This window comes from Oxyura jamaicensis, chromosome 1, assembly GCF_011077185.1.
Source record: "Oxyura jamaicensis isolate SHBP4307 breed ruddy duck chromosome 1, BPBGC_Ojam_1.0, whole genome shotgun sequence".
Classification (NCBI taxonomy): Eukaryota; Metazoa; Chordata; class Aves; order Anseriformes; family Anatidae; genus Oxyura; species Oxyura jamaicensis.
This window is the reverse complement of record NC_048893.1, coordinates 15198364-15212464: the sequence shown is the minus strand read 5'-3', so window position 1 is coordinate 15212464 and position 14101 is coordinate 15198364. Positions and strand designations below refer to the sequence as shown.

At 38.9% G+C, this 14101-nt stretch overlaps 1 protein-coding gene across 9 annotated transcripts in view; it reads right to left on the bottom strand.

The window, feature by feature from the left end:
* KIF21A (kinesin family member 21A) overlaps positions 1 to 14101 on the bottom strand; it is a 91181-nt gene that overhangs the window by 10359 nt on the left and 66721 nt on the right. For 4 of the 9 annotated variants that reach the window (XM_035316063.1, XM_035316064.1, XM_035316066.1 and 1 more), the window contains 7 exons: positions 12635 to 12852; positions 7961 to 8071; positions 7280 to 7408; positions 5658 to 5696; positions 3531 to 3667; positions 957 to 1137; positions 433 to 597 (listed from right to left, as the gene is read on the bottom strand). In XM_035316063.1, the coding sequence (XP_035171954.1) occupies positions 433 to 597; positions 957 to 1137; positions 3531 to 3667; positions 5658 to 5696; positions 7280 to 7408; positions 7961 to 8071; positions 12635 to 12852 (980 nt within the window). The remainder of the gene's footprint in view (positions 1 to 432; positions 598 to 956; positions 1138 to 3530; positions 3668 to 5657; positions 5697 to 7279; positions 7409 to 7960; positions 8072 to 12634; positions 12853 to 14101) is intronic. The other 5 variants (XM_035316065.1, XM_035316073.1, XM_035316070.1 and 2 more) reach the window with 3 other exon arrangements.

The window sequence follows — 14101 nt, the reverse complement described above, 5'->3', positions numbered from 1 at the left end:
ACAGACTCCTTAAATTTTGAGTGCCCTCTTTAGGTGCAGGTTCTGTTTGGAAAAAATGCTATCTAGTAATCATCATAGCCACAGATTATATTGCATTACATCAGTCAGTAATCATCATCTCATCTGCAATTACCAGACAAGACTCATGTATCTGTCACCTTACTCTTCAGCACGTGTCTTAAACACAGAACCTTGTTTTTTTTTCCCCAGTCATTTTTACTGAAACAACTCACCATAACCTGAACACATAAGGATATCAAGATCACTTCCATTATCTCTATAATAACCATAGCGCAGATTAGTTGATCCATATCTTGCATATATTTTACCCAGAATATGGGTATTACCATGAACAGGAAACACCTCGTTGACTTTGTTACACATGCACATGTAACCACCTAAGGAAGAGTCTCTTCTGTTGATGGTCAGTACCTTTTTAGGTCCCACATCCTCACTGAGTTTCCAGCAGCTGCATAGAGGAAAGTGCCGGTTGGGTTTAGTGCAATCTGATTGATCTGGTTCTCTCCAGCAGGGATTGTGACTGTTCTGTTAGTACTTCCTGAACACACATCACCAGGCATCGCCTGGCCCGAAGACCTGAGCACATGGAGGGAGGAGAAAAATAAATAAATAGAACAACTACATTATGTTCTCTTTACTTTATATATTGTTTAAAATAAAGCCTGTTTACTTGAGCAAAAGGTCTATAAAGCCTATAATGAATACCAAAGACCTGATAAAACACTACAAGCATATATGCAAATTGTTTCATGTTGTCGTATATTAACAATGACCCACTCTGACCTACCTTGACCATGTTAAAAAAAAAAAAGCTTCCAACCCCAACAGTGTATTTGAACTACTCTGTACTGCACTACTGGATTAAATCTAATTTAACTTGAGACAAAGTTAAAGATTCATTCAAGCTCTTGGTATTCAAGGTTTAATATACTTACGTTAATGTCCGAACACACTTAGCAGAATCTCTGATGTCCCAAACCTTGATATAGGACGTCGAGACGGTGAAGACCAGACTTGTGTAGTTGCAGTATTTTATAGAAACAACATTATTTGGATGGCCCCCCAGAGACATAATCTCTTGTCCAGTTACCAGATTCCAGACTTTACAAGTACGGTCTAAATAAAGACAAGCAAAAACAAAAACAAAAGGGAGGGAATTAAAATAGAAAACTCATATTTTTCCAAAGCTCAATAATTAAAAATAAAATCCATACATTCAGTTGTATTCACACATATCACCCCTTTTGGCAGGCACTGCACAACAATGGCTAAATGAAATTGGACTTTAAGAGTACACATGGGCACCATCTACCATCATCAGAATTAAGCAGGGTAAATCATTAAATGTCATGTTCAAGATGCGCATGTTAGCTCCCAGAACATTTTAAAATGATAAAATCCCATCCCAAGGAAAGTGAGTAATGATACAGAAAGTTTGGAGGTTGCGAGGTTTGGATGATGACAGATGAAGAGAAGAACCCAATTTTACACTCAAGAATTCTTCATCAAGATCATAGTTCAGGAGAGAATGCGAGCCTCAGGATGATGGAGGATTGATTGCCACAACAAATACAAAGTCAAGAAGCAATTCAAACTATTCAGTGCTTTAAGATCATCTGAAAATTCCAGCATAAGTGCTTTAGTCATAGTTTTCATTCAGTAGCAATCCAATTTAAATACTGCAAACTTTTGTGTACTAAAATCCCAAATGCATAGAAGTTTTCAAGAATTTTGCAGCACAAATGGAGTCCACACAGGATACTCTCCTTGTTGCACCACGCCAGAGTCACCCTCTATATTTTAGAAATAGATTTTACTGGACTAGATACTGGGAGCACAAAGAGCAAACTTCAGGTGTCAGCAGTTGTTAGGGTAGCATGAAGAAGGTAAGCATACCAAGAACTGGTCAGTTGCTTTAAAAATCTCAACTGTTAAGACCAAAGCCCAGCATCCACAGTGCACCTGAGAGCTAATTGTCATTCCTGAATTGGCACTGGCTGTTACTGTTATATGCTGTCAATAAGCTGTGGCTTTCTGCATCAGCAACAATTTCCAGAAGATTTAGCCTTACTTAATTAAACAGCTGTCTACACTCTTCTACTCTTGAGTGCAAGTGTACTTTGTGAAGTTTTCCCCTCCAAAATGCATACAAAAAATATTCCTCTGTAACTATGGGAAGCTAGCATATGACAAAAAAGAGCAAATATTTACAACATCTGCAAGCATTCCTGTGTTCCAAGAAGAAAAAGAAAAAACCTATATGCAAAATAAATTAAAAAAATAAAGTTTTTTTTTTTTTTTCCCCACATAGGCACTGAATTTGAAACCTCAATACGAATCAACTAAGCAGCATTTGCAGAAGCTATAAATACATCCTCTTATTGCACTTGTATACAGTTGCACAAACGCTAAGATGTTGGATAAAAATTTATAAGACCAAAAATGTGCCAATTCACTCTATCAGCGTGCCTTAGTATTTTTAATAGACAGGTAGGGGAATAGCCACATAAACCACACCTGAATGTTAGCAGTAGAAGACCTACAGCTGGGGGTGCTACCCCTGTGTCATGTAGAAATAAAGATGCCCTGAAATTTCAGAATGGACACGTTACGTGTACTAGTGAAAAGGAGAGTCTCCCTGTCAGCAGGCACTAACTTCTTCCCAGCCACCACTCTAATTCACCTGAGTTTCAATACCTCAAGGAAAACTCACTGATTATCACATAGGCTCTATTTGAGAGAACTTCCATAGTTTCACGCATTATTAACGACTTAGCAAGTCCTTTATTATAACTGCCTTACATGAAAAGATCCAGAAAAAGAGAACACACAAATAACTTTTTGGGTGATATTTAAAAGAACATTTATCAGAAATAGCCATTGAGGTCCAGTTATGTCATCTTCAAGCCAAACTGAGTGATTACAATGCAGAGTCAACAAAGATAGGATGGAAATGCTTTCTTCCAAAGTGCTATTCCTATCAGCTTGAAAAGCTCGTAGACTGTTCCACCCAGTAGGGAATTTAGTGACTACTAAATCTAGTGCAACCCGCAACAGCCATACAACTCTCACAGCCCACAATGGACAGGTAACGAGATGCACATGGAAAGCAGAAAACAGCTCTAGCTCTGCAGAATGAATCTATTCAAACTCTGTAGGTAGGGCAGCCAAAGGACATGTGCTAATTCCCACACCTCTACCTTTTAGTTTGCCATTGCACATCATATTAGCACCTTTTACCATGACTGGCTGCATCATATAATTCAACAAATGTTAACGTTGTTCTTGAGAGTTACTTTTTCCACTGCAAATAAGTACCTAAATACTACACACTGAGGTTACAAATCTGTAGACAATTACTGTAAGTCCTTCTTCAGCTTATGTTAGAAACAGATCCTCACAATTTTCCACTGAGTTTACAGCACTGAGCACAAATTGGGAATTTCACAATAACCCCAAATGTGAAATCAGCCTGTACAGGCAGCACAGGTGCATGAAGCTTGCCCAACCTTTAGATCCAGTGAAGAGAAGATCATCAGTTGCATCTACACAAAGCACAGCCTTGGCATGTCCTTCAGCTGTATAGATACACTGAAGTGGGGAAGATCGGATGCACTTTGAAGCAGGGAATGGGTTAATTATCCCCCTAAAGGAAAAAGAAAATGTGAGTTGGGCATAGTAATAGACACAGATCAAATTAATTTACTTATATGTAGGGGAAAAGTTAATTTCATTTGCTTGCATGCGAGGACAGAACAGCTGAATGCCTTTCATGAACTATGCAAGGATTTTTACTATTTAGCTTTAACAAGTGTGAACTCTGGGCTAAAGGAAATCACATACTAAAACAAACAAGAAACAAAAAGAGACAGGATGCTGAGTGTTGGGTACATGGGAAAACCTGCAAGATGCTGAAAGAGCCAAGATGCATAAAGCTCCTGGATTCAGAAGACCAACCACAAGACTGTAAATTGCAGAAAGACAACTTAGCCCAAATAGCACATCTGAAAAATGCAATGAATGTAGCATACACAGCCCATTCCAAAGAGATACATTCCAAAGAAGTAATTCCAGGAACAATTTCACACCAGCCACCCTCTACGGGCAAGCTTGGAGAACTGCTGCTAACTCGTGCCTGAGGAACATCCCTACCCTTTACAAAGGAGCAAACTTAAATGGCTATAAGGGAGCTAAGGGAGCACAGTAAGACTACAGGTAGCCCGGAGGAATCTTTCCAGGGTACATGTAGCTAACTCTGGGGTGGTACCGAAAAGATTGTAACCCAGCCTGAAAAATAGATAAATAAAATCACACTAATCTTCATAAAATAATAATAGCAGTCTAAAATCCCATGCATACAACTGCATGCACAGTGCACATACACTTCCCCTTTTCTGTGAAGTGTAGAAAAGCCTACCGTTTCCTTGTTAGATAATGCCCACAAACATGCAATGTAAGATTGTGACCTGACCAGCTGACAGTCAAGACTCACTGCCACACCTTTCTAGGGATTACGTTCATAGTTATGAGAAATAGCCACTAAGCCCTACCTCATGAAAACCATCAGGTTTGGGAAACTGTAAAAATTCCATAATATTGCCCAGCAGAAAATTGCTACAGGAAGGAAGTCTTTACTGACAAGAGTTAACTTTGTGGCCTGGTTTATCTGGTACCATGTTAGAAATGATGATTTTATGATTCTATTCCATGTAATTCATAACTTCCTCACTTTGAATAATACGTTCATCTTTCAATCTGCACCTTATTTATAGTGTTTTCAAGAATACAGGAATAGACAGTTTATTATTATTATTTTAGATGTCTGCGCTTTGTTTTCTAATGCTTCGCAGAACTAACATTTTTTCTCTGTAATATTCTCCAGTGGATCACGCTGCCTGTAGACTGCGAATTACTCCTACTGCTGCTCTCACCCACTCGTTCCCTTGACAAGCCATGTAAATACATGTCCCAGAGCTATTTATCTACCTGTGTGCTGTGCTTTGAAATCTACAGACAAAACATGCTATGCTTGCTACAATGACTAGACAAAGCCACCAAGACATTATTATTAATCCTTTGACTGCCCTTTTCTTGCTGAATTTTTTCACTGAGTGCCAACAGCCTAAGCCACTGCTTGGAAATATGAGTAGGGACGTTTCTTTCATCTCTCCAACCACTATGAATCCTGTCAGAAAGACATGGTAGAAACTGTTTGTTTTTATTTACAAAATAATTTATTTTTTTAGTGACCTAAGTATACAACCGAACAAGGAAAAAAGAAGAAAAGCTTCAAAAAAAAAGTGAGAAAATATTTGCTCTTTTTAAAAGAAAACAAAGAGGGAATATATCTAGGGAAAGGTGTACACCCTGTTTCATTAAAAAAATAAAAAATAAAAATAAAATAAAAATAAAAACCTGACATGCTCAACAATGATAAACAAAGCCCTAAGAAAGGGAGGGTGGGAACACATGCTTGACCAGAATTTCAGATTTTTAAACTTCTGGCAAAAGCAAAAATTCTACAGTGCATAAGTATCAGGAAAATTCATGCATCTAAATGAAATGCAAAATGAAATTTCCTAAGAACTGGAATGACTTCAGTGAGAGATGGCAGGAAAACAGAAAAGAGAGAATACCTGTGTACCTCCGACAGAGAGGAATCACTTTCATCAGACCTACAACCAACAGTGGTGGAATTGCGAGGAGAAAGAATAGAGGTATCAGCAGCAAAGTAAAGCCTCCATATTAGAAGAACAAACAACAGCATGGCCAGTCCAGAAAAGCAATGCAAATTCATATACAGTATGCAGCATTGCTCAGGGTATACCTTAAATCCATGATAATATTAGGGAAAAAAATCATTAAACAGCTCTCTCGGCAGTGAGGTACATTGGCAGAGTGCCTCAAACCAAGAAACTGAGTAATGCCTGCTAAGCCATTTTTTATTTCCCCAATACTTTCTTACAAAAGTAAAGGTAAAGCAAAAGGAGAAGATGGATTCAAACTTTAGCCTTTGGAACATAATACTCAATGAAAATATGAAAAGGAAAAATAATTTCTAACACCAATGCCTGTTAAGTATAGAAGAAAGATGTAAAATGTTAATCTGAAAAATATAAATATTAAACATTAATAGCCCACTGAAACAGGAACAGCAATTTGGAGATTATCCTTACTTCAAAGTCCTTCACCTCTCCTTTTCAAGAAGAGTTTTAAAAAAATAAAAAACAAGAGAACACACAAGAAGAAAAAGTTCCCCCAAGACATGAACATTTTCAGTATGTCATAAGACACCCTTCATTTCTAACTCAAATTGAACAGATCAAGCAGCTTCCTTTTGATTTCAAAGCCAGGGCAAAGAAAATGAAAAAGGTTAAGTGGGAGTTAGCAGTAAGATGACATATCAAAGATGAAGAAGTTACAAGCACTGTTAAATTATTGCAAGCATTACAAGCTACTTCTTGGTATGTGGTAACCCTGCAGACCACTGAAAGAAAACAAATTTTTTATTTAAAAAAAAAAAAAAAGAGAGACCTATTTCTCATCTTGCTATAGCCTGAACCAGAGGTTTATTCCAAGTTTCAGTTGTGGTTCACAAGTGTTTCATGGCACTATTACCAGTACTGAAAACTGCAATAAAGATTCTGTTCAACCCAAGGCAGCTGCAATTTGGACAAACTCCTGCAGAAACAGATGCCTAACATGCCAGGAAACTGAGCTCTACTTCTACATGAGGTGTTGATATCATCTGCTCCTCCAGATCACCTCCTAATGTGAGCCTGTTCAATAATTTGGATAATCTCTAAACAACTACATTCTAGCCATTTAAACATCCTGCCCTCCAGGGTGCTATTGTGACAGTGCTCTGAGCTGGAATAACTGAAAAACTGTCAAAAGCACAATTTCCTATGTTGTTAACCTAATTCTACTTTCAAGTGTAAGCACACACACAAATACACATATATCTAAAAATTCTACAGTTCTTTTCTGTCGCAGTTTAAGGCTTTAAAACTACAAGTACCAAACATAGCCTAGCATATAGGAAACAAGGTTCAGCAGGAAATTGTTTTCCTTGAATTTTTACAGCAGTTTCATGTAGGTTTTGAAGTATTTTATTTGAAAGATACATGAAAGCAGGAGAAATGCCTCCTCCTGTCTTGCAGGAGAAAGGCAAAATATCTAACAGATACTACACTGGTAACTTGAATGCACTTTGCAAGTCCCTGTTCGGGGGCTGAGGTTTTCCTCTGTGACTTACTTATCCTGCTGAACTGATGTGTTTCCCTGAGAAACAGTAAGACGACTAAAAACATTCATTTCATTACGGGGCCGGCTTGGTGGGGAAGTAGGAGGTGACAGACTAGCCTCTGGGGTTCCAGAATCTGAGCTACAAGAAAAAAAGAACATCTTCTTTAACAGGCTGTGAATGGTTAGAGATGTTAAATGCAACATGCCTCAAATGTTAGATCCTCTTTTCTTAAGCAAATAAATAAAATTATAATGATGGCTACAGATGTTTCCCAGAGAAGGTTAACAAAACTTTAGACTACAAACTGCTTCAGACTGCAAGGTGGCAAAATGTTCAAAATTTGCTTGATAACAGCGGAAGCTCCGAGCAGAAAAATCAAGCATGTGAAATGAAGTTCTTATATAACTGCAGTTTCTTAGATAAATTAATGATTGCTATTTAATAATAATAATAAAAATTTGCAAATGCTCCAAAGGACATTTTCAGATCTCTGGTCCAGAGTTATCTGTGTGTACAAAATTACCTGGGGGGAATAAAAAAAAAACACACACAGCAGCTGAGCAATAATAATTTCATTGCCAACAATAAAAATAACTGTCCTAAAATCAAAGAAACAGAAAATACAGATTTATTTTTCAAGAAGATATACCCACAGTTTAAATTATTTCAGAGAAAATAAAAGAATCTTACAGTTTTTGTTCTTTTGCCTTTGTCTTTTCCATTGTTTTGTCATAGACTTTCCTCTTGGCTAAAGGTGAAGGTTCAGGTATCTTCTTCTCCGACAAAGATGGCTGTCTGGAACTGAATCAAGAGGAATCATTATCTTACTTTACAGCCTTTGTCAAAGTTGCTTTTCCCACATTAACTGTCATTTTCTCACTCAGAAGTACTTAATGTATTATTATTTCATCTCTCGAGACTACCAGATTTAAATTTGTTCTCACATTTTATTATTAAAATACACCAGATGCGTTAACTTCCACAGTTCATCAACATATCAAGAGACACATATTGAAAACACATAGTAGATCTACTAATTCAATAATAAAAGAGGTTGACTAAAATAAATACAGTAGCTGGAGGATGTACCTCAAATTAAGACCACAGAGAAGACTGGAAATCTAAGATCTAGAATTTCTTATTCCACAAATTTCATCTGCAGACCACTTAGGATATGAAGAACAGGAAACACAATGGCTCTTACAGATGAATTAAAACGTTCACTAACATATTCCTGTTCTGATATCAAATTCACATTTGGGATGCGAGAAAGTACTTTCCATTGACAGCTTGAATATTATAACACTGCTTCTCTTCTTCCTTGCTTTCCACCCCTCCTTTGTCTGTACATCTCTTTCTATGAAAAATTCTAATTCACAGTCACTGTGGTCTTTATCCCAACTTTTTACTTCCAATACAAATAACAAACGATCAAGAGTGCCATACTAATGTTGACATTCAAGCACCATCATTTTACCAGTCATCCTGTTGTCCTTCACTTTTCTGAATTCCTGTTCCTCACTAGCTAGACAAACAGAAAAGCCACGTGTGCTTTGGTTTATGCTTTTTTGTGTGTGAATAGAGGTTGTTCCTATCAGAAACAACCAGCAAGACCAGAAATGCTCTCTAAAAGGGAGAAAGCAATTCTCAGTGTGCTTTTGTGTCAGACAACTTTACTAAGTAGACTACACCCAGCAGGCAGGCACTGGCTTGACACAGTTATTAGCATCCAGTCTCAGAGCTCTACAGACTCTGGATCTACATATCTGCAATTTCTCCACATGAGAAATGCTATGCTGGTTTCCCTTGAGAGGGGGTCAGTGTTACACAAAACCCATCTGAGGACTGTTGTGCAAAATAACATGATTTAACATGAGCCAGCAGTGCGTGTGGCAGCCCAGAAAGCCAACCGTATCTTGGGCTGCAACTGTATCCTGGGCTGCATCAAAAGAAGTAGGCTCAAGGTGATTCCCCTCAGCTCTCGTGACACTCCACCTGAAGCACTGTGTTCAGTTCTGGGGCCCCAGCACAAGAGAGATATGGACCTGTTACAGCAGGTCTGAAGGAAGGCCACAAAGATGACCAGAGGGCTGGAGCACCTCTGCTATGAAGAGACGTTGAGGGAGCTGGGGTTGTTCTCTTGAGAACAGAAGGCTCCAGGGAGACCTTACAGCGGCCTTCCAGTGCCTAAAGGGGGCCTGTAGGAAAGCTGAGGAGGGACTCTTTGTCAGGGAGTGCAGTGACAGGACGAGGGGCACTGGTTTTTAACTAAAAGAGGGTAAGTTCAAATTAGATACAAGGAAGAAATTCTTCACAATGAGGGTGGAGAGGTACTGGCACAGGCTGCCCAGAGAAGCTGTGGATGCCCCATCCTTGAAGGTGTTCAAGGCCAGGCTGGATGAGGCTTTGGGCAACCTAGTCATGTGGAGGCATCCCTGCCCGTGGCAGGGGGTTGGAACTGGGTAATCTTTAAGGTCCCTTCCAACCTAAACCATTGTGTGACTCTATGAAAACAGAGAGCACAACCAAGAACAGCTACTTGACCAAACTGCCCCTAGTGAACACATGGATGCTGAACATAAGCTCCCATACAAAGGTGAAGGTCCTATCTGTAGGGCCTAGTGCCAGGAGCTGTGTGCAGACCCTTACAGTACCCCTAACTGCAAATAAATAGGGTCTTCAAAATACAGGAGGAGCAGAAGCAGTAACTTCAATAGTTCTGCACAAAATTGGTTAAAGAGCACAAACAGGAGGGGAAGGTGGGTTCAGTTCACTCCTCAACACCAGAGCACCTCTTTCCCTGCAGGGTCACAAATCTCTAGGCATACTCTGCAAACAACATATAAAAAGAAGGGGAACAGGACACACACTCTCTCTTTTTATGCTGTAGAGGTATGTATTTAGGAATGCAGAAGTCCTGGGGTCACAAGGCAAGTCCTATGATCAGCCCAATAACTAGATTTTCCAGCAAGGATAACAAACTCGAGTTTAGTTTCTGCTGCCTTGATTGCCTACATGTCTACTGAGCAGCTAGTAGGTTAATAAACCACACCAGAAACCAGAACCCAAGCTCCTCTGACTCACACCAGTGGCCTCCACAGTCAGACATGGAGCCAGCTCCTTCTTGCTTACTCTCTACCTGCCCCTTGAGTGTTCCATCTCTGGCTCCACAGTGATGGAGCTCAGAAGAAGGTGTAAAAAGCATGATTATATTATTAATTCTTTTTGAAACCCTGGAAATGCAGGTAGTATAAAAGTGTAGTCTTCCTGGTATTAACATAGATGTTAAAAAAACACCACAAGTGCATCCTATTGATAACCTGGATGAAAAAACACAAGACACACACCTAATTACAGGTTTCCAGTGTCCCTTTAGATTTCCCAGGATACCACAGACATCTGAACAGAGCTGGCAAATGTAACACAAGACCTACGGGAAACCACCATGCTCTGCTGGAGCTGAGGTGGGAGTCTCAAAGGACAACAGCACTGGCTGTTCCTGTAAGCAGAATTCCAACCTGTTGGACTCAGTGTTGTGTGTGCACATTTTGGTTCCTCTCCGAATCACCACAGAACTGAGAAAACTGAGGGGTTTCCACAGCCGAGTTCATGCATATACAGACACCTAACTTTGCACCTAAGCATAAAATTACCTGTTACTTGAGAATGCATATTTTGGATCACTGTTACTAATTCTACATCCCTGAATGTCACATAAGAGGCACAAGGGAGATAATGTTTATTACAGGTACGATGACCTCTGCTTCAGAAGAATGTAGTTTATTACAACAGATAATGAGCACTACAGGCTCAAATAGGAAGGCCGGATGGCTGACAAAGATGACCTTTTGTCAACAACAACCCGTGACCAGCAAAAACAGCAATACTGTGGAAAGCAGACTGAGCTCTGGTTATGAAAAAAGCCTTTATGTTACAGCGAGGACATGACTACAGACTGATTGTGGCCATTTTTGATCACTTATCTGCCAAAACATGAACAATAGCAAACCAAAAGAAGTGAGGGCAACTGCTGACTGAATCGATTTACTGCAGCATGTTGTATAATGCTCACAGAATACAGTTTCTAGAAAAGATCCGTTTTGCCTTGTGCAAGCTCACTTACACAAATGGATGCATTCTAGCAGATGGAGTGAGGCAAAAGTTGGTATTACCTGAGTCTTGGATGCCAGGCCATAACACTTGACGTTTTAAATCTTGAAGCTTCAAGAGTCCCTAGTGATCTCACACTAACTGCTGAAACAAGCGGGTTTCTTCACCTGTCTTAACCCCCCAAGAGCATTATTTTCAAGCTTGTAAAATGCACCGAAGCCATCAGCATGGGTTAATAATTGCTGTCAGCAGTGTTTTACTGTTCATGTTTGCCACCTCAAGCACATGCTAGAAATACACAGTAGAAATAATACAAATTGCAAGGGTACATTAGATGGAGATTGCTGTAAAAACATTATGCAAATAGGACAGATGGATAGTGAAAGATGCCTAGTTCCAGCATCTGTAACATGAAGATAGGTATGGGACACAATTTTTCCATATAGTTGAATGTGGCAAGTGCATTCAGTTTACGCATGAGTTTGCAGAATATAGAAGCTAGTACCTTATTAAAAAAAAAAAAAAAAAAAGGCAAGAAAATGGTCTCTAGCAGTGAACAGCTAATAACCAGCAGTGAAATTGGTAGTTTTTTTAAAAAAACTGCAAGAACAAATGAAAAAAAGCACATACTAGAGTGCACAAGGGAGACCTCCTGGCCCCAGAGTAAAAAGACAAAAATAAGATTTTTAGTTTAGGATTTTAACATGTTTTTTTCAGCTTTACACTTGGATGCTTCATTAATGTTTAGACTTCTTCAGTTTAAGCACGGTCCACACAAAATGTCTCACAGGAAGATTTTACCTGACAGTTAGGACCACACACAGATACTATTACCACATTAAAGTTTTTATTGTTGCTGCTTTGTTGTTGTTTATTTGTTTGGTTTTTTTTTAAACTCTCTGCTGTTCTAAGCAGACTTCCTGCTATCACCCTAGAATGTGAATTTCCCATAGCACCAGTAAAACAAAATGTCCTAGGTACTAGGTGGATTTTTCTCACTATTTAGAAACAAGGCTACAATAATTTCACTATGACAGAACAACTTAATAGAAGCTTGGAAACACACTATTTATAACAGAGCACTTCTACCTTCTAGAGTGGTGATGGCAGAAAAAGAAGGAAGGGCTTTGTCAGTATTTAGTAAGCTTCGAGTTTATCAACCTCCTTTGTGAAGTTAAAAAACAGATTACAAGAAATTGGCAACATGCACTTCTAAGAAGCAAAGAATAATTAGTACAGCATGGCCAAACTTACATGCTGCCTATCTTAGAAGGTAAGCCAGATGGTGGGGTAATAAACTCTCTGTCCCTAGCAGCAGTATCGTTTGTGTCAGCAGTCACCCCACTTTCTTGGGTTTCTGCAGCAGATGTAAGAGGGCCAGGCAAAGTGGAGTCTGCAGCACTAGCGTCGGAGACTAAATCGCTGCTATCTGCATATAGCAATTCCATCTGGGTAGTGGTCCTCCGGCGGGCCTGGAGACAAACAGAAAGCAAGTTGCAACTTAAACATTTCTTAGGATGTGTCAAGAGTGCTACGTTTAAGATTATAATTAGCTGGTAATCAGCATCCTCCTCGAATCACTTGGCAACTACCTCTGGAAACTAAATCAAGGAGCTCACCTGTACCCTTGGCAATGATTTCAGGTGGCAAGTCAAGTTCAACAGCGTGAAACATTGATTTGACAACTGTTTGAAAGGATATCCTTGGAAACCAGTTACAAATGCCTATCAATACTACAAGAGTGCAACATTATTCTCCTAAGGTTTAACCAAATGAAATATCATAAAGCAGAGGAAAAAAGCAAAATATGAATTTAAATAACTACAATAATATTGGAGTAACTTCTTATGCTGATGCTTCTTATGATGTAAAAACATCTGTTACTTAGTTTATATCAGAACAGAAGTAATTCAAGCCAAGATGAATTAAGATTCACTCAGCATTTCAACAATTGGAAACCAGCAGAGAACCTCAGAAATGTGCCAAGCTTTATGCAACATGGTCATTCTTGGAAAACTGACCATACATTTTATGTGTTTAAGCTGCTGCTGTGAAATTTAGATCAATTCCTCAGGGAAAGAAAGGCCAGTGGGGAAGACAAAGGTCCGGCCTAAACACAGCCCTTACAAAAGTTACATGTTTACTTCATACCAACATTTTCAGATCAAAGTAATTCAGTTTACCTATCCAAAGTGCTGTGAAGCCAAGGGACGTTATCAGTAATGCAGCACCAACCTAGATATGTTCCTCTAAAGTCAACTGCAGTTCAAAGCATGGAGGATAGACTTCTAGTTACTTTACAAATTTGCTTTATGCTCCTGTGACCACAGAAGCAAATCACAAACAGTACACGTTTCCAGTTCCCACTCTGGTTAATATTAAACTGCAGCCAACCTAGATATACACCTCCAATGCCAGCTTTAATTAAGAACCTGAAGGACAAACTTCTGTTTGCTTATAAACATCCTTTACACTCCTATGACCATAGAAGCAAATAATAATGAAAAAATAATTAAAAAAAAAAAATCATGTTTCCAATTCTCCTGGCATTAAACTGCAGCCTCAGTAATACTAAACTACAAATCTACTCCAGTTTGGAGTGCTAGTAATTGAAGAAAATCTCTTCCTAAACTGTAAAAATTCAGCCACAAGATATTGAAAAACAATGGGTTTTTATCATTGCTTCTCAGAGGGGAGTATTAAGCAAAAGCACATTACAAA